Raw genomic sequence first — 21,986 nt, forward strand, 5'->3', positions numbered from 1 at the left:
CTCTATATAGTCTATGTTTATAATGCATGTAATTGGAAACCATCATGACTAAGTGAGTCAGACAGTCCCAGCTGCCTGCGAGTGAGCCAGAGGTCAAACTGTCCTGGTATTTATATAGACCAGAAAGTACAATGAATATTAATATATCGCTCTTCATTATCTGTGCACGCTTATACATTAGTCTGTATAGCTGAACTATTCTGTAATCAACATGAAGTTTTACCATATTTAGTTGCTAAAATCTCTGTGGATGAAAGTATTTGATAGATCGGAACCATACTCCTTCAAACATTCCCTGTCCACTTCATGATTCAGTTTGATTGCCTGCAAATTTCTCAACATGTGGAATTGTCATTATCTTATAAACTGGACTTAGGATGGAAATCCACACTTAAAATGTGGCTTTTTGAGCAGGAACAAATCTAGTGATCACATTCTTTTGGTGAAGGTTTAAATGTAAATTTATTTTTCCTTTTTTTCATTTTAAAATAAAAAAATTTATAGATGGAAACGCATGTGTTAGTATCAATGTATAAAAAAATCATGTAAATTAGATAGCTAAGTAAAATGCAATTGAAGCCTATAGGTGCACTTATACTGTATATGAAAGGTTTTGGGTGGATGCCTGATATTTTGTCTCCATCCACCTGAATTAAATCTCCACAGTAATAAAGCTAAGTAACATAATCAGTGCTGTGATGAGAGTGGAGCCAGGAACTCCAGTAAAGAAATCTCCTTCTGGTGCCGTAGACCGACAAAAATACTGATTGGCTGCTACAAGTCAAAAGAGGGAGTTGTTATCATAATGTAGTTGGGTAGGACCTCTCCCCAAAACCAGCAGACAATTTTAAGATGGCCTTATCTTTAAGTTAGCAAGTTGTTTCTCCACATAATATATACATTTTTCTTTCTTTATTGCTGTTTTGCTGATGTGTTTGACTGCATTTACGTTTAAAGCACAGCTTCAGATAAAACTTTTTTTGTTATTGGATAAAGTAGGAAAGGGCTAGAGTCTCTGCCAGATTGCTGCTGTGCCCAATTGGGGAGATTTTCTTGTGGTCACTGGGGCAAGACATGAGCAATATCTCTTCAATGAAGGCAGAGACAATAATAAAACATGTTTTTTAAATGTGGGAAAGGTTTTTTTTTTTTCTGTTGGTGGCCACATTTAAGAATTCTTGACTCTTCCTAGCCCTAGGGCAGGACATAAGTTAAATACATGGACACAAGAGGCAATAAGAACCTTAAAGAGGTTTTGGCTGGAGCTGGGCTTTACGTTAAAGTGTTACTAAACCCGGGAATATGAAAATAGTTTATCCCCCCCACAGTGCCCACAGCTTTTAAAACTTCTTTTACCATTAAATACTGCCACTATATACCTTTTTAGATGATCTGTATACCATGGTTACATGATAAACTGCACAGTTTCTCCAGCGCTGAGAGTTCAGGAAGGAGGAGATTTCCACTGCAGCCTTTATACACGCCCACATGTTTGATGACCTGACTATCTCTGAGAACAACTAACTGTTCTCTCCAGCATAAAAGACACAACTGAGCATGTGCAGGTTGGCTACTCTGCCTGTTTTAGCTGGCCTTCCCCAGACAGTGCAGGGGGGGGGGGGGGGTGTCTATGCATACAGGATAAAACAGCCTTTTTACATAATGCAGAGGATTATTGGTTATATCTCATATTACATTTTTTTTTGTTACTTTTATAAGACTACTATATTAGGTTAATCATTCCTTCCACCACCCATGCAGGACAAACCCATCACAGTAAGAAGTCTTACTATTAGGTTCTCTAAGACTTACCAAAACAATAAACTCAAGCAAAATTCACTCACATAATCTGACAGATATGTTTTTTTTCCTGTCATCCCAGGGTTACATCTTTTTTTAGCTCTGCATAGCATCCATTAATGGCATGCTCTACTTTAGATTGCACCTTTTTCTTTGGATTGAGAGGCAAAGTCAACCATTGCCTGTTAGGATATAAGGATATACAGTATTAATCTGTATTTTTTTCTTAATTGAAATGTATGAGATTTTTTATAAAACTGTGGACCAGAATATACCTATTTGTTTTAATTTTGTATAATTTCATCATTTCAATGTTAACAGCAAGTCTAAAACATTATGGAACATTTTCGAAAGCCATAAGGCTAGGTTTACACTTCTGTGCCTGGCTTCAGGTGCGAGAATCACAACTTTTCTCGCACCCGCAGTGAAAACGCACTACTCTGCAAAAGCACACGGGCTGCCATTGATTCTGAATGGCACCTCCAGGCATGTAAAATCGCAGTGCATGTTCAAAAGATGAATGGGGTAAAAAGACCATGTGATTTCCCTGCAGCCACCTTCCCTGCAGCCACCTTTTTTGTGGAAACGCAGGAATGGCAGCCCACATGGGCCGCAAAAAAAACACATAGATGTGAACTTAGCGTAAGGAATGAGTAATTAGCAAAGTGAATGTGTACCTTGTATACCCAATTATGTGCCTGTATGCTGCACAGCTGCTTTTAGTTCAGGTAGTAAAAATGTTACATACTTCAAAATAGAATAATACACTACAGTAGGTGTTTATTGCTATCTTCCTAAATACCATATATCAGTGTATTTAATATATACAATATACCAAATACAAGTGGATGCAGTGGAACCCTTCAACTAAAATCTGACTTCCTATATTGCAATCATAGTTCTTATGATGAATTCGCTCAGTAGACTTGCCTTCACCTGTAACTGCATAGCATTATGTTACATTTCTGAATGTGCAGGACTTTTGAACTACATTATATGATATACTTATTTATTTTTGATAAACTCAATTATGATTTTTTTTTTTGATAGGTAAACTGTGTGAATCTGCTATTAATTATTGTGAATGCAACCCTTGTTTTAATGGCGGATCTTGCCAAAGTGGAGTTGATGGATATTACTGTCATTGTCCTTTTGGTGAGTATATATGCTTTCAGTTATTACTTTGATTGACTCGTGATACTTCAATTTAAACTAAATTAAAGTGCATTGATTTGAAAAAGTGTAAATGGCCTGGCTGGAAGACTTGTGAGACAGTTCATCATAAAATTGGTCTAGATCTTCTTTCATCAAATATTAAAGTATAAGGATATGTTTATGGCTGAGAAACTATAGCATTTGCTGTTGTTGAGAAAAGACAACCTTTTTTGAACACCTGACTAATCTCATCAAAGATTATTAACTGAAGACATGGTTGATTGGTTTACACAGAGATTGATGTTCAACCACAGCCTGAGAGTTCTTTATTAGAATTTTGTGCATATTCAGGTGGAGTGAGGAAACAGGCTCTAAGGCTGGGTTCACACAATAGAACACAGTAACTCAGCAGGAGTTCGGCGCGTCTCCATTCACCGTATCAGGTCAGATTTCAGCCCAAATTTTGGTCAGAATTTGGACCTGAAATTAACCAAAAGATGCACAGGGCTCCTGTAAAATTCACACCAGAGCCACTGCAGAGAGAGAGAGAGAGAGAGAGAGAGAAAGACAGACACAATTTCCTGCTATGAAAATTGGTTGCGGGGAAAGCCGCATCCAATTCGCAATAATGTGAACCCAGCCTAAAACTAGTTCATTAACATCTTTATGGTTCACTATATTCCATAGGTTTTAGGCATATCATATCACTCAAAATAACTTTTTTTAGTCTTATGATCGACTCCTAAAGAATATATATTCCATTACAATGAGATTATCTGAAAATGTGTCAATTATTACATGCTAATCACGTTAATGTGATAATTAGGACCAAAAGTACATGATATTTGATGCAAATGTTCTGTCACTTAAAAAAAATTATTTTTCACACCACAGCTTCATCCTAATTATGCAACATATTTGACCTTAGTAAAAAAACTCAAAATTGACCTTGTTAACTGCACTTGGTTTCTATTACAGTATATAAATTCACCTGGTATGCACAAAATGGATTAAAACATATAAGCCGTAAAATAATACAATGGTCGTGATCACACTTCCAAATCTCATCCAAATATACTTCACTTTACAGGAACAAAAACCTATGAAGTCACATAGTTTCTCTATCACCTTTACTAGAGCTCATCCTTAATTTTGAATAATACAGACTTGGAACCAGAATATTTGTAAAGTGCCAATAGGATCGGCTTTTGGAAAGAAAACAGCTGAGAAAGTTAAAGAGAGATGTCTTTAAATAATTAGAACTATGTCTTCATACATTTTGGAAGACACAGTCTGGTAAATCACTTCTTTCCATTCCCTTGAAAGCCAGAGATATATATTCTCGTAAAGCAGTTACCTCATAACCGTTGGTGTGTGCTTCCAGCCTTTCTGTGTGCATACAACCCTATTTATCAGTGTGCTCATCAGAGCTTTTTGGAAGAATGAAGGGAAAGGCAGTTAATTAGTTATCTTGACATTGTTGTTGAGGCCTAAGAGAAACAAAGGACATTGCTCTAAATAAGTCATCGTTTAAGACAAGAAGCCAAATATAGATATAGAAAGCAAAAGATATGTTTATGACATGTCCATGTAAGAATAACTGCACAGTTGGAAACCTTTCATTCCCACTATGTCTGAATTGCATGTATAAAAAACATAGTTATAAAACAAGTGTAAACGCTTAGATTTCAAATTTTTTGTACATATCCATATGTTGGCCATCTACTATGCAGTTTTCCAAGCCAATGCAACAAAGACATTTAATATCATTTGCAATAATTATTTACTTATTGGTTGTTAAAAAGGCAACAATGGAAAACTTCCAAAATGTATATTGTTAGAGCTCTGCTATTGCACTAGGAGAAATTTGTATACACGTTCAAATAAATCAGACTGAGGACTTATAGCCAATACACATGTTTGGGGACTGCTTCAAAATGAAGTTTAGATCATACTTGGAGAAAGATGTTGCTTGGATATTCCTTACTGTGGTCCAGAATTGATGTGAAAACACCTTGGCCAGTTGTTATTTGCTCATTTTCTACAATGTCTTATTTATCATTTTTTTGTTTGTAATAACAATCCATGTAGACTTTCAGCGATTTCTGTATCCAGTAAGAGGAACCTTAAAGTGATTTTAAGCATCAGACATGAAATATGAACAAAGCAAATCTCTCTATAGTGTGTACACTAATGCCGCGTACACACGATCGGACATTCCGATAACAAAATCCCATGGGTTTTTTTCCGACGGATTTTGGCTCAAACTTGCATACACACGGTCACACAAAGTTGGTTGGAAATTCTGAACTTCAAGAACGCGGTGACGTACAGCACGTACGATGAGCCGAGAAAAATGAAGTTCAATAGCCAGTGCTGCTCTTCTGCTTGACTCTTGATTTTTTACCAATAATATGTAGAAGAAAATGTAGTGGCCTAAACTGGGGGAAAAAAATGTTTTTTTAGATATTTTTGGGGGATATTTATTATAGTAAAAAACAATGCTTTTTTTTTTTCAAAATTGTCGCTATTTTTTTGTTTATAGCGCAAAAAATAAAAAACGCAGAGGTGATCAAATTCCACCAAAAGAAATCTCTATTTGTGGGGGAAAAAGGACGTCAATTTTGTTAGGGAGCCACGTTGCACGAACGCGCAATTGTCAAAGCGATGCAGTGTCGAATCGCAAAAATCACTCTGGTCTTTTGCCAGCCAAATGGTCCAGTGCTTAAGTAGTTAATGTGATAGACATCCTCACTGCCCACTAGATGGGCTATTTTTATACGATTTCAGCTAATAATATTTCCAGATCTACTAATTATTTGACATGGTGCTTTGATAAAGGGTAACTTTTGATTATATGTTATCATGCAGTGCCAAAGTGGCACGTAATTGTGGAGTGGAGGGAAAATGATAAATGGTTTTCAAATTTTTAAAAAATAAATGTATGAAAAGTGTGGTGTGCATTTCTATTCAGCCCCCTGAATCAATACTTTGTGGAACCACCTTTTGCTGCAATTACAGCTGCAAGTCTTTTTGGGGATGTTTCTACCAGCTTTGCACATCTAGAGAGTGACATTTTTGCCCATTCTTCTGTTCAAAATAGTTCAAGCTCTGTCAGATTGGATGGAGAGTGTCTGTGAACAGCAATTTTCAAGTCTTTTTTTGCCATTTAGAGTTTTTGCAGTTTTTGCCCAGCCATACAGGGATATACAATGTAATACTGACATAAAATCCACACACGTAGGTTGGACTTGATGGACTTGTGTTTTTTTTCAACTTTGCCTACTATGTAACATTTCTCGTTCTGCTGGACAGGTTTTTTAGGGCTTTCTGTCATGCTATTTTGTTACTATCTTTTGGTATCTATATATTATTGTAGTTCATATGGTTGTGACAATACTCTATCGATCTATTTTGATACTTGGATGGTTTTAGATTGCTTTCCTTTCTCTTAGGATGTTTATTGCGTCCATGTAGCATTTGTGAATATTGGCATATCCATTGCTGCATTTTTTATTTTACTTTAGCATATTATCTCCTATACTTTTTTTGTTGTTTGTTTTTTGTTGCTTTTTTGTTTCTTGCAACTTTCGTTGTATAGTTGATTGGTCCCGTGTCTTCCAGATACTCTTATATATATATATCTATGTGTATCTTTTTTTATATATATATATTCAGATATATGTTTAAAAGAGTTTAAAAGAGGACTTTTCTTTTGTTGGATCTGCGATCTGATGGTATACACGTATATATATTCATATATGGTTCATTTTGTAACGTGACTTTTTCTTTACGTGTATCTTTTTGATTGCTCTCCTACGATTGATATACATATGTTCTCATTTTTTGATTTGGTGGTTACTTTTTTTGTCATTTTTTCTAGTCCAACTCATTGTTCTCTTAATACATTGCATATATTTTTGCATATATTTCAATCCTACACTCCTTAACTCATATCTTCAACCTCTCCCTCTCTACTGGCATCTTCCCCAACCCTCTAAAGCATGAGCTAGTCACTCCCATACCAAAAAAGGCCTCACTGGACCCCACCAATCTTAACAACCTAGGACCCATCTCTTTACTCCCTTTTGCCTCCAAACTCCTTGAACATTTAGTTTACAACCTACTGAGCGACTACCTCATTGAGAATAACCTTCTTGATCCTGTTTCAGTCTGGACTTAGCCCACAGCACTCCACAGAAACCGCCCCCTAAAACTCACAAATTACTTACTAACAGCCAAAACCAATGGTCATTATTCCGTACTCTGACTTTTGAACCTTTTCGCTGTCTTTGATACAGTTGACCATCTCCCCCTCCTCAAAAAACTAAATTTGCTTGGTCTCCATGGCGGCACTCTTCGTTGGTTCGAAATTTACCTATCTCATCGCACCTTCAGTGTCACTTACAACTTACTGTTGGGGTCCCCCAAGGTTCTGTTCTTGGGTCTCTACTATTCTCAATCTACACATCCTCCTTGAGTCAGCTGATAGCCTCCTATGGCTTTCACTATCATTTATATGCTGATGACACCCAAATCTATCTCTCTGCCCCTCTGCTCACTCCATCAATCTCACCATGCTTCACTGATTTACGACATATCAACCTGGATGTCAAACCACTTCCTTAAACTGAATCTATCTAAAAGGGAGCTCTTAATATTTCCTCCCCCACATGTCCCCTCCCCTGACTTCTCTGTCAAGATCAATGGCACGTCTATCAGTCCGTCCCCACATGCCAGGGTGCTAGGGGTAACCTTAGACTCTGAACTGTCCTTACATCCTGTCCCACTGCAGGCAGCCTATCACACTATGGCAAGCTGCAGCTGAACACTGTAGCAAGTAGTACCAGCGTTTAGGGCCCTGTCCATTCAGGGATGAAGATCCGGAACACATGAAACCCTAGAATTATGTGTATATTTTATTAAATGTTTAAAAAAAATAATAATAATAATGTTTGTTTTTTGTTTTTTTATTTTGCTTGTATTGCTTTCCTATTATTAAATAAATTCAATGGAGTAGACATATGTGTTGATTATGAACTTGAAAATAAGCAATTTTTCCTAAATGTTCTCCACAGCAGTAATGCAATCCAGGCAATATCTGGATTTACTAATTTAACAGAATACAACATATTTGTTAAAATAGGCCTATGAAAACAGTTAACACCCTCCCTGCTTAATTAGATTTCAGCCCAGTAAAGGAAGTGTTTATTTTTCATTCACACTTAAAAATCAAATGTTTTTAGTGGTAAGCTCACATTTTCCATGCAATGTAACTTTATAAGGAATGGAATTTTGCTCCAATACAAGTTAGCACCAAGTATGTCCAAACTGAAAAAGGTGATAAAATAAGTGTATGATGTCAGAAATGTCCATTTTATGTTTTAACTCCTATCTGTTGCCATCAACATTTACAAAGAAATAAAGAAACGTGCATTCTCGTTAAAGATAAGCCAGGACTCTACATATCCAGATGACCTTACTTTTTAACTAGATTATTTCATACACTTCACTAAAATTTATAAGAACAGGATTTAGGGTTTAATGAGGCTGTATAAGAGGTAAGCCAAATTCCCCCATTTTTTTTTATATATATCATTAAATCATACGTTTTGTCTCTTTGGATAACACACTAAAGAAGAGATCAGGCACAGCAAGTTCACATGAAAAATGAAGCAACTTCATCTTTCTAAAATACCTCCATTGGTTTCCATGCGAAAGCATGCTTAAAAAACAGAAGGAATGAGAGACAGAATATGATTAATGAAGTGCAGGAAGCTACATTTGACTACATTTGCAATGGAAGAAAAACATTAACAAATACCTGCATAATGAGGCCATCTCTTGTACTCATTTTGTATTCTCTACCTGGGCCTAGGCTCTAAACTTTTGTTTGATGATTCGCTTTAGCTCATCCTGGTAAAAATGTTAGGATAATAAAATACTGAGTTCTAGAAATGGTACATAGTGCTAAATTTACAAATCAGACATTTATGTCTTGAATGTAAAATGATTGCAAAAAAAATAGTGAATGGCATAGTCTAGCTTCAAACTTTTGACAAAGCAGTGAATGTATGTAAGTTTGAAAACTTGCCAGCTGTGCATAGTAGTACTGTAGTTTAAAAAAATTCAGACCTTTTTATTCAATACTAACATTCAGTTTTTTAGTAATCTGTTCAATGGCTTTATATGTGCTTGAGCACTAAGCTGGCTAAGGATAGAGAGCATGATCTGTGCAAGCTGTACGGTAAAACTAGGTCTTTGTTATTTAGAGTACTTAGAGAGAGGGTAGTGTTGATTGATTGATGAACCTAGGGGCCTTTAGGATAAGGGAGTCACATGCTGAAAAAAACACCAGACAGAAATTTTAACTGGCTAAAGTTAACTGGTTAACGTGCTTGTAAACCTCTGATATGAAAAGTGATCCAGGCATACCCTACAGTGAGTACTTGCCTCAATCCAAAGCTTTCTTGTCTATCTGCATGGGTCACTTCTGACAGGTTACGTCAACATCAAAGTATCTCATGATATGGCCCGCTTTCTCTCCAGCACACAGAAGGTGATTGGCAGCCTCGACTTTGGATATTTCCCTATGAGATTGTGTAGAGGGGGATGTGTCCATTCTCTCCAATCAAGTTTCAGATTACACTCAGCTACCTGTCCAATAATGTGCAGTGTGTGACATCTGATCCACGCCTTCTGCCTTCTGGAGCTGACAGCTGAGCCGTTGATCTGGGTGTTTTGGAAAGCTGTAGTGAAGAGAGGCTGCAGATAACCAGTTACAACTTATGTAGGAGGATTTGTTTAATCTCTGCGTATCATCTGAGGCCAGTCACTTCACTGGGTATATATAGGGTTTTTTAAGACATTTTACTTTAATTGTAATAAAAATAATCTCTACTTTACATTAGTAGCCAGTTAGAATGTTTCTTGAGCTGAAACTCAAGTGTTTGACTTTATTAGGTCTTACTTAATTTTATATTGTATGACTATACATGCATATGTGGCTCAGTAAATCTATGGTCAAATGTTTCTCTCTGTTAGCATATACGCATATTTAGGTACAATTAGTCATGTCCTAATGAAAAGAAGGTGATATCCTAAACTGGCAAATTCATTCAAGATTTTGCTTTTTATTTATGTTTGTGAATAGTGCCAAGGGTAGTGCTTTGCTTAGTCCTTACCTACATTTGTTATACATAAAGTCATTTGTTAGGGTTCTAGTTGTTATTCATTATATATTGCGTCATACTGTCCTCTAAATAATACAGGTATATATTACAGACACATATTTTGTTAATTTATATTGGATAGCTATTTATAGCTCTTGCCATAGTAGCTTACAAACATGGACATGCTGTTTAATATCAGTCTTTTCTTTTTATCCTCCTTTGCTGTATAGGTGTCTTTGGAAAACACTGTGAATTAAATAGTTATGGATTTGAGGAGCTTTCGTACATGGAGTTTCCCAGTCTGGACCCAAACAATAATTACATTTATATGAAATTTTCTACCATCAAACCCAATGCGTTACTACTGTACAGTTACGATAACCAGACTGGTGATACAGCTGAATTCCTTGCTTTGGAGATTGTAGAAGAGAGGATGAGGTTTTCCTACAACTTGGGCAGTGGAACATACAAACTAACCACAATGAAGAAGGTTTCAGATGGACATTTCCATACGGTGATTGCACGCAGAGCTGGAATGGTAAGGGCTTTTTTTCTATTGTCATTTCACAGCATTTAGTAGATTTAGTAGAAAAATATATTGCATGCAGTGTGAGCATGTGGCTTTGTTGAAAATTGTGTTACTTTACTCTTGCTGTATACGTTGTTAGTTGTAGTTGCATAATGTGTGATTTGTTTCACATATTACACTTCTGTATTGATAATCTACTATGATAAATCTGTGCATTTGCTCAGTTTTCTAAAGCAATATAAATAACATCTTTGACAATTATGAGGTCTGGTGACCACCTTGCATGCATAGTTACCCAATAACAATGAATCTAATGAGAATTGACAATGTATTGCCAGTGTTAGCAGTCACTTGTAGGGCCTCCAAGGTGGCTGAGACACAATCTCTGATAAAAGAGCAGGGGATTGTACTCATAGTCTCTTTCATGGATCTGATCCAGTAGATCAGGGTTTTTTAATATTCAGGTTTGAGGTTTATTAACATTTTGGATTGACTGAGAGCACTGTAGTTGTTGAATAATGAAATGAATCCTCGAAATACAACTTGACTAATTGTGCACACAGTGCACAGTGCTCTCGGTCAATGCAAAATGTTAATAAACATGAAACCTGAGTTTTTAAGAAAGTAAAAGTGAGGTTTTGGCTTTCTTAAGAGAATATCAACATGTGCACAATTATTGGGCAACTATTAGTGTGCAGAATTATTATGCAACTAAATGAAAAAACAAACATTTTCCCATCTCACTTGTTTATTTTCATCTGTTAAAGTGAGAATAATGTACAAACATTTACAAACATTTCTGACATTTAAAAAAAAAAAATCAGTGACCAATATAGCCACCTTTCAATAACAGTCATAACCCTTCCATTCATTGAGTCTGGCAGTTTCTTGATCTGTAGACAATCTTTTTGTGCAGCAGCAAGCAGAGCCTTGCAGACCCGTGATGTACTGTTTTTCTTCACCATAAATCTCTCATTTAAGAAGGGCCCACAAGTTTTCAGTAGGGTTTAGATCAATTCAAGAAGGGGGCCATGTCATTATTCTTTTACTGGTTATCCACGCAATGGAGTACTTCAATGCATGTGATGGAGCATTGTCTTGCATAAATATAATGGTCTTCTTGAAAGATGCAGACTTTTTCCTGTACCACTTCTTGAAGAAAGTGTATTCTAAAAAAACTGGCAGTAGATTTGGGAGTTGATTTTGAGGCCATCTTCAACCCGAAAAGGTAATCTTTAATAATACCAGCCCATACCAGTACCCCACCTCCACCTTGCTGTTGTCAAGGTGAAGCTCTGTACCCATGACTATTCCAGCCACAGGCCTATCCATCTGGTCCGTCAAGAGTCACTCTAATCTCATCAGTCCATAAAACCTTGGAAAAATCTGTCTTCAGATATTTCTTGGCCGAGTCTTGACCTTTCAACTTGTGTTCGGTGGTGGTTGGGTTTCAGCCACCCTTACCTCTGCCATTTCTCTAAGAGCACTGAACACCTTGTACTTCTGGGCTCTCCAGGTAGGTTGCAGTTCTGGAATATGACAGCACTGGAGGATAATGGGCTCCTAGTAGCTTCACATTTGAATCTTTCTTAAATCTTTGGCAGTTAATTTGTGTCTTTTTTTTTTCAACATGTTTCTTGCAACCCTGTTGACTATTTGCAACAAAACGTTTGATGGTTCTCTGATCATGCCCAATATCTTTCAAAAGTGCTGCATCCCTCTGAAAGACTTTTTAATTTTTTGACTTTTCTGAGTCAGTTAAATCTTTTTTTTTTGGCCCATTTTTCCCAAGAAAAAGAAGCTGCCTAATAATTATTCACACCTTAATATAGGGTGTTGATCTGCTTAGCAGTTTTATTTTCATCTACTAAATTAATACTATGTTAGTCCATTAAATACACCTAAAACTAAAACAATTCAGATGACCAAAATACAACTAAAAGTAAAATGACATTTTAGTCAAAAGACTAAAATATGACTAAAACTAAAACTAAACTAAACTAAAACTAAAACTAAAATTAATTTATATCACAATGGCTAAATCTGTGTCTGTAGTGCATATTCAAACCTTAAAGGGCTTGTAAACCCCCATTTTTTTCTACTTAATGCATCCTATGCATTAAGATGAGAAAACTGTCACTGACTGGTCCCCCAGCCCCCCGTCTTACTCACCTGAGTCCTGTAATTCCCACGCTGGAGAAGCGCTCTACCCCTCAGCCCGTTGTCTCAGATCTTGATTGCCTAGATTGAGGGCAGTGCAGCCATTGGCTCCTGCTGCTGTCAATCAAATACAATGACACAGCGGCAGGGCAGAGTGCGCCATTCTGCATGTATGGACGCAAGGTAATCCCCCGGGAAAGCGCTTCTCCTAGAGGGTTATACGATGTGGGGAGGAGCTACCAACGCTGCTGGGGGACCCCAGAAGTCGAAGATTGGGGCTACTCTGACATGTTTGTTATTTAAAAAATAAATAAAAATAAGCCTTTTAATCACTTTAATACCATATACAATAAAAATCGTATTATATTTTTACTCGAGGAGTATATAACGTTTGGCACTTCTAAAGAAATAATGCATTCAAATTTAACTAAACCTATTCGATTTTAGCCTACTCAGATGACTAAAATACAACTGAAAATAAAATGGCATTTTAGTCAAAAGACTATAACTAAAACTACATCAAAATATGATGTCAAAATTAACACTGCTCCTTAGGCCACACCCTCCCTCATTACACAAATACACATCACCTGTAATACTTAAATCCAATAAGCACTGGGCCAACCAGCACTGTCCAGACAGAGGGTAAGGGGTCATGCAGCTTCATAGGACAGTCAGAGCAGAATGAAAATGCCTCCTACATGCTTTAACCAGTGCCCGGCTGGACACTGATAGAATTCACAAGAGTGCTATATACTGCCGATAAGAAAAGGTATTTATCAGTTCATATTTAATAAAATAATTGCATTTCCATGTTCTGTGTACTGTAGGATATGGTGAATGCAAGGTCCTTGGTTTGGTAACAATGACAATGTTATTGCCAAATAAACAGGGCCATAGTGGAAATCAAAAAATTGCTCTTGTCCTTAAGGGTTAGAAAGGTACAGGAGCTGACACGCGCCCGGCCATGAAGCTGCAAGCTGTCATGGCCGGGTGCCCACAGTTTCTATAGTGGCACTGCGGAAAGGAAGGGGAGAGGCGTGAGGCTCCGTGCGGCTACATCGCTGCACCATGGGACAGGTAAGTGCATGTTTGTTAAAAGTCAGCAGCTACACTTTTTGTAGCTGCTGACTTTCAATAAACTTAAAAAAGCCTGGAACTCCGCTTTCAGCTTATTTTGCAGTCCATATTGAAATCTATGGTGTTTTTGAAAAAAACCTTAAGGTGTGTTGGATATTAGAAGCAAATCATAATTATGTATTTATAACTCATGGTACACTAATCCTTCCATTTTACAATTTCTTAGCTACTGCTAGTATACTCTAATGTGGCAGGTTCAGTTATTTCTACTTCTAATATTGAACTCAAAATGACTGCTAAAAATGTTGGCAAATCATCAGTCTTTTGCAAACATCTATTATTTTCACAGAAAAAAATTATTTTTAAACTTATTAGAGGGTACTGACAATGAATGTGGAGTCAGTCTTTGGACATACTGTATGTTAGATATTTATGTGGAACTTGGCATCATAGCCAGAATTAGCTACATGCAGCTTATGAGGCTACACATTGTAGCATTCCATGGGGGCACCACATCTGGGTTTTCATCTCTTAAAACCATGCGATAAAAATAAAGAAAAATGATTGTATTAGTTGGAGTTATATTCCTTTGCTCCTTCCATTCATTCTTACCATTCCTTCTAACTTTGTTAAAGCTGTCTCACTGCCCTAAAAACGTTTACTTCGTATAATGGGGAATACTGTAATAAGGACTTGGGAGGTCAAGGAAGAGTTCCATGCGAAGGCCACAAAGATGAACTCCAGTCATACAACTAAATCCATAGTTAAAATACATGTATGGGATCTGCCTTACTTTGGATTTTTGGCCAACTAGCCCTGAGATTTACACAGCCCAAGACAGTACAGCCAACCTTTCTCTACTGCATTTAGGTGATGTCGACATGTCACCTTCCTTCTTCCAGGCTATGGCTCCACAGTGAAGGATCATCAATACAGTAGAGGGATATAGCTAAAATATAAAAACAAGAGTAAGCACTCCTTTGACTGCTTTGTACTGCTACTGCAGTGGCGTCCAGACATCTGGTTGTCATGTTTGGCAAAGGTATTTGATCATTTCTAATACTTTAGCTGGGACATTTTTTATTAGAAGTGTAAGATTATTTTGGTAATAGTTTAAGATTAGGTAGGGTTACAATTATTAATTGGAAGGACACCATTTATTTCGTTGTGGCGCAGGGCACCATGAGGCTCATTTGCAAAAACGTTGAAGTATGCGTTCTGTGCTTTACTGTGCAATGGTTTTATCATGTGTATGGAAATATTGCTTACTCTTAAAACATATTTTCTCACATTAGTAATACAAATATCACATGTTGTGGTATGTCTTGTAGTATTTTAAGAAATCAAATATTTAAACTCATTACTGAAATGTCTATGTAAAATTTAATTCATGAAAATCGTCACAGCGGTTATCACTTCTTATGCCGCGTACACGCGATCGGAATTCTCTATGGTTTTCCCGACGGAATTCCGACAGAATTCGGCTCAAGCTGTCTTGCCTACACATTGTCACACCAAATTCCAATTGTTTATAACGCGGTGGCGTACAACACGTACAACGGGACTAGAAAAAGGAAGTTCAATAGCCAGTAGCCAAAAGCATCTGTCTCGTAGTTGAATCTGAGCATGCGTGATTTTTGGCGTGTTGGAATTGCATACACACGATCGGAATTTCTGATAGAAAGTTTTTCCGTCAGGAAAATTGAGAACATGCTATCAATTTTTGGCTGGTAGAAATTCGGACAGCTAAATTCCAATGGAGCATATACACGGTCGCATTTTCCGATGAAAAGCTCTCATCGGTCTTTTTCTGGCCGGAATTCCGATCGTGTGTACGTGGCATTAGGTTGTCACTGATTATACTAAATAATGAGTGACTTGTGAGTTTCTCTATTGTGTCTACTGAGGAGAGCAGAAAAATAAGTCTCTAAAGTTGGAGATAAAATACTGGTTCATTACATAAAATATAGCTTTTTTTTAGAAATAGAAGTTTGATTACCTAAATATTTTATTCTTTAAATATCTACATATCTGTGTTTGCGAATTGGATATTTTCATGAGGTTAAATTAATACAGCTAAAATAACTCACACACCTTAATAAACTGGTCCTCATATAACTTAAGGTGATTCTAAATCCAGAAGGTAAAAACCCTTCTGTGTGCAGAAGCCCCCCTAACACTTATGCCTCATACACACAGTCGAACATTCTGACTACAAAAGCCATCAAAACTTGTCTTGCGTACACACGGTCGCATAAAGTTGTCGGAAAATCCGATCGTTCAGAACGAGGTGACGTAGAACACGTACGATGGGACTATAAAGAGGGCAGTAGCCAATAGCTTTTGTCTCGTAATTTATTCTATTATTTATTATTCTGCGTGGCTCTTTGTCCGTTGGAATTGTCTACACACGAAAGGAATTTAAACGATCGGATTTTGTTGTCAGAAAATTTTCGATCCTGCTCTCAAACTTTGTGTGTCGGAAATTCCAACGGAAAAAGTCAGATGGAGCCCACACACGATCGGATTTTCCGACAACAAGTCCGACCACGTGTACAGGGTATTACCTGAGTTCCCTCTCTTTTCAGGGATGTCCACAAGTGTCTCAGCCATGCAGATTCTCCTTCCTGATTGGCTAAGACACAGCAGCAGCACTATTTGGAGAGAGGGGGCGGGGCCGGGTCAGTGATCCATGTTTGAATGGACACAGGGAGCTGTGACTCAGCTCGGGTACCCCCATAGCAAGCTGCTTGCCGTGGAGGCACTGAACAGGAGGTAGGGGCCAGGAGCACATGAGAGGGACCCGCAAAGAGGAGGATCTTGGCTGCTCTGTGCAAATTAACTGCAACAGAGCATGTAAGTATAGCATGTTTGTTATGTTTATAGGAAAAAAAATGAGCCTTTACAATCACTTTAAGACCACCCCATCCAGGTCCGCATAACAAGGGAAGATACTATAATAAAGTTGAAAAACTAGTGTTAGAGATTCTCCCATCAAACATATTTAGAAATGCTGAGTTCTCACATTTACATTACATTTGTAATGTAATGCATGTTAAACAATGAACAGCCTTATCGAAGAATTATAATTCTGGAGTGCATCATCATGATTAATTAATACCACTTTCTAGCGAACAAAAATATTTAAACACGTCTTACACTCTTTACTTAGGTTATGATAAATCTGTTGCTTTAACCTTATAAAATGGTGTTAAGAAAACACAACCCTTCAGTTATTCTGAAGACACGCTGTATTCGCTTCCATCTGCATTGATCTATACCATACATTTTCATGTCACTGTGTGAGAGACAGTTTGCTTTTTTTTCTGCTTCCCAGTGCTGTGGATGGTGAAACTGGAAATTTCATCTACTGTATGCTAAAATGATGCATACCATGTCATGATTTTACTGTAGATCCTCTGCTTTTAGCACCACCTAATGGCAGTGAAAAGAACCACTCATATTACTTAGTACTATAATGCCCTGTAGAAGTTAAAGCATATCTAAACCCCCAAAAATGTAATATATTGCAGCTACTATAATCCCCTCTAGAAGTTAAAGCATATCTAAACCCCAAAAGTGTAAAATATTGCATATATTACCAGTTAATGGATTGAGATAAACCATTTAACAATGATAGGAGTGCTTACAATGGTCAGATTTTTATTTATTTATATAAAACCTTTTTCCCAAATGAAAAAAGAAACAAACTATAACTTCCTGAAAAGTGTTAGCTGGATGTCAGCCTTAATTAGTCTAATCCATCTACATTTGCTTGTGAATCTAACACTACTCTCTCTACAGACCGACAGCACTGCTGTCCAAGGGTGGCTCCAAGAGTGCCTTCACCCTAAGGCTGCATTCACACCTGAGCATAGCGTTTTCAAGCAGAAAATCGCGTGAATTTACCGCAATTTTGCGGCGGTTTTTGCAGCGGTTTTTACCATGATTTGCGGCGATTTTGTGCAGGGCAAAAGGTCACCAATGTTAAAGGAAGAAAAACGCCCAAATCTGCTCAATTCGAGCGACAAAAAAGGGTCCGGAACTTGTTTGAGCTTCAGGTGTTCGGCTTCAGGCGACATGGAGTGGAGATGTGAACCATCTCCATTGAGAATAATAGATTTTTTCCCCTCTAGCGTTTTGTAGCTTCAGGCTTCAAGCTACAATATGCTCAGGTATGAATGGGGTCTAAGATAAGAAGTATATTACTAGTTGTATCACCAGATAAAAATAAAGGAAAAAGACCAAAAAAGAAAACTAACAAAGCCACCACATTGAAGGACTGGTAAGCTGCAATATATAAAATTTTATGTTTTTGGATTTAGATAGGCTTTAATTATATACACCAGTGGGAAGGACTACCCAAAGTTAAATATATAACATTTTATATTTTATGTTATTGATTTATTAAATGAGTAGTAAATGTTAATTTTGCAAACCAATTTTTCCCTTATCTTTGTGTCGAAGCCGACGTAACACATATATGCGACCGCACTGCACTGGGCTTTTTCCCATGGGGCTGCATATAAGCCTATCTCCCTTTGTGCAGTGAGTGCGCTACACAGCCTGCTCCCAGTAGAGAGACCAGGGTGTCACCGAGGACCTGTACTAACAATCGGGACCCAGAAACCCTGATTCTGGGTGACCTCTGATTGGCTAACACAGTGGTCAATCTCTGTGAAGCCTGCCCCTGTGTTTCTCTCTCTCTCTCTGAATGGAGAGGAAAGATAGAATGTATCTTTCTCTCTCCTTACAGAAAGGGAAAAACAAGAAAAAATATCTAGATCAAGGTTTAATCTAGGTCAGTGCCAGGGTTTGGGTCAAGTAAGTTTCTTTCAAATATTTGTATTGGTATTTTTCACGAAGCACAAATTATTGCATACATACAATATGAGATAAGGTAACTAGGTAGTTCCTTGCGCTTGCAATCATTAGATGGATAATGAACAAGGTGAGATAAAACTGGTACAATCAGGTTATAATTTGAAAACAAGATAGTACATAACTAAATAGTTTGATATATGTTTCAAGTCCAACTAGTTATCCATGAACATTGGATACGGAGATGTCATCTATACATACTTAAAATGCTTAATTTTGATGTGTTTGGGGTCAAAGAGCAGGTGCTGCCCAAGTGAATCAGAGGAAACCAGTTGAAGGCTATTTCAGAAGTGTGTTAGGTTAAACTCCTGGACCCAAGATATCCATGTTTTATCAAAAGAATGTATTCAGTTGTTTTGGCCCACTATGTATTTTTTCACAAATGCAGTTTACATTTACCCTATGGATAACTTCAGAGATATTGGGAATTGTTGGCTGTTTCCATTTATTTGTTATTGACATTCGAGCTGCTATTAGGATATGTGAGGCTATTGTTAAGAACTGTTTGGGAAAGTGGTCTAGTCGCATTCCAAAGAGGGACAATGTTTGGCATGGCTCAGTTTTTGTTGTAGTAATGAGTGAAATTAAGACGAACATTGATTCCCAGACATTTTTTATGTACTTGCATGACCATAGAATGTGGAGTAAGTGCCTTTCTTGGTCCACATTGGCGCCAGCATACCAAAGGGGTAGCTGGCAATATACGGTTAAGTTTGGCTGGTGTCATATACCAGTTATAGGTTATTTTTATAGCATTCTCCCAATGAGAGGTACAAGTGGGAAGAGCTCAGGGTTATATTGAGTGCTTTATTCCATTCTATGGGGGAGTATTCTGTTTTTATAATTTTTTCCCATCTAGTAATTTGGAGAGGTTTTGATGTAGTCTGTTGGTTGTTTAGGTATTTATAGAACCACAATATCCCTTTCTTGGGTGACAATATATTATTATAGTATGGCCAAATTGCATTATTCACTTTTACAAAGGAATTAGGGTAGTTACTGTGGAAATGTTTTATTTTGGCTGTTTTATATAGCGTTTTCATACTTTGGGACTTTTGCATCTCTCCTAGCGGCATTTGTCCTGTATTGGTTCTAGTGTCTACTGAAAATTAGGGTTTGAGGTATTCATAAGCAGTTGCAGGGATGGTGATGGCTCTTAGGGAGTCATTCTAGGGAAGGTCTTGGAGGGAGGAATTCCAAGCTTCCATAGCTGCCAGGATAGAGGCTGCATTGCCTATATAAACTTTCTGGCTTGTGGCACTTGCGATCAATAAGGAGGTTAGGTCTCTATTTAGTAAGATACATTTTTCTATATTGACCCAATGTTTGGTAGGGGTAGGTTGAAACCATGCTTTAAATTGGTCTAGTATCATTGCCTTATGATAAAGTTGAACATTTGGTAAGTTTACCCCGCCTTGTTTTTTTTTTTTATCTATGGAGGATGTTACGTGCTATTCTTGGCCTATCTGAGTTCCAGACATATGTGTTAATATATTTATTTAATGTGTTGAAGAACCTAGTTGGGATATATTTTCTGACTATTTTGGGTCAGTTTTCCTTTTATAAAAAAAAAAATCAGGAGCTATCCATAACAATTTACTAATAAATAAAGCCCAATTTGTCACGAAAAAGAAAAGGCATAATCCACCTGCATGCACAAAATAGTTGTGGTGATATGTTCCGTTTTACTAACATATGTCAAAGTTGCAAAATTGTGCTTAGACATTAAGATTTGTTTTACCCTTAGATGTGAAGGGGTTAAGCCGAAGATGCAGATAAAATAGAAATTTTACTTTGCATATGACTGAGTTTTTGAAGTGAACCATTGTCCAAGGTCCATGCTTGTTTACTAGTTGAATGACACTTAGCACCATTTTTTTAGCCCAGGCTGTCATGGACCTGCCGACTTGGGCAGGTCCTTACATTCATAAGCTAACCTAGGCTCACAAGAGAATGTTTCAGAGAGAGGCAATACAGTACATTGTGCTAATCTCTGTAGCATTCAGGACCTGCCTATTGCTGAAGGAAGATGAAGAGAAGTGTGATGTCATATGACTTAACCAAAGACATCAAATCAAGCCTGGATTTGTGCTTTAAATAGGATATATTGAAGGTCCTAAGTCAACATCTGGAAATCTTTTTTTCTGATCTGATTTTTGTGAACAATGCAGCTACTAAAAAATGCAAAAACATGTTTTGCCATTAAGCTATTATATGGAATAATAAATCACAAATGTCTTCACTTGTCATTGAGGTGTATTTGTTCAGTGCAGTGCAATGCAAAAATATGCTCCCATGATTTGATTAATACAGAGAAACTATTTAATAGCTGTGAGTACTGTTTACAATTTTATCTAGTTTATATGAATTTCCATAATTTAGGTTTGAAGTGATTGCAGCCATATTAATACATTTGTAACAAAAACAATTGAGTAGTGTCCGTGATACAATTTTTAAGCTTTCAGGGTGTGTACCCCTTCTTCAAGGCCCAAGCAGTACTAAGGGTCCATGCACCTTAGGCAGCTAAAAAAAATGCCAGAACCTCTGGCAGAAAAAGCAGCATAAAAAAACACTCATAGTAGCTCATATTTAACAAGAGTATATATATAGGTTAATACCTTTAGTTTTATAAGTGTTTTTTTTTTTAAAAAAAACATTCCCCTCTGCTCATTTTCCACTATAATCAATGTACACTGTTTACTGTACTATAATCATTGTAGAAGTTTTTTGCCAAAACGCTCCTTTGCAAATATGCCAGTCAGCACCCATATGTGCATGGACAAATAGACTAACATAGAGTTACTTAAACAGGCTGAAGATAAAATAACATAAACATGCATAGCAATGGCAATTAAACTTGATAAGGCAGGGAGTGGGCTATGGCATTGGTCTAGCCATTCAAGTGGCTGAAGAGTCTAAACCCACAAGGAAGAGAGGGAGATATAAGGGCTCATGATAAACGAGTGTGCTGACAGCACAGCTCTAGAAGGGATCGGTTGCCAGGTAAGTTAACCATAATGTGCTGTGTATACTTGTGCATTATGGCATAGAACTCCTGGGACCCATTTTTATTTTTGGCCTTGTGGAGACTTTTTTTTATCTATGCATTAAAAGAGAAGTATGGGGATTTTTTGTTGGGGGGGGGGGATCATATTTACCTAGGTGGATGCAGAATTGGTCTGATGCTGCATCTGTCCCCCGTCGGTGCT

At 37.3% G+C, this 21,986-nt stretch overlaps 1 protein-coding gene across 1 annotated transcript in view; it reads left to right on the forward strand.

The window, feature by feature from the left end:
- FAT4 (FAT atypical cadherin 4) overlaps window positions 1-21,986 on the forward strand; it is a 330,870-nt gene that overhangs the window by 277,410 nt on the left and 31,474 nt on the right. Inside the window, exons 10-11 of the mRNA XM_077476878.1 lie at window positions 2,851-2,955; window positions 10,358-10,665. Of these exons, the coding sequence (XP_077333004.1) occupies window positions 2,851-2,955; window positions 10,358-10,665 (413 nt within the window). The remainder of the gene's footprint in view (window positions 1-2,850; window positions 2,956-10,357; window positions 10,666-21,986) is intronic.

Source organism: Lithobates pipiens, unplaced genomic scaffold, assembly GCF_037356315.1.
Source record: "Lithobates pipiens isolate NorthernLeopardFrog02 unplaced genomic scaffold, aLitPip1_a1.2 Scaffold_13, whole genome shotgun sequence".
Lineage (NCBI taxonomy): Eukaryota > Metazoa > Chordata > Amphibia > Anura > Ranidae > Lithobates > Lithobates pipiens.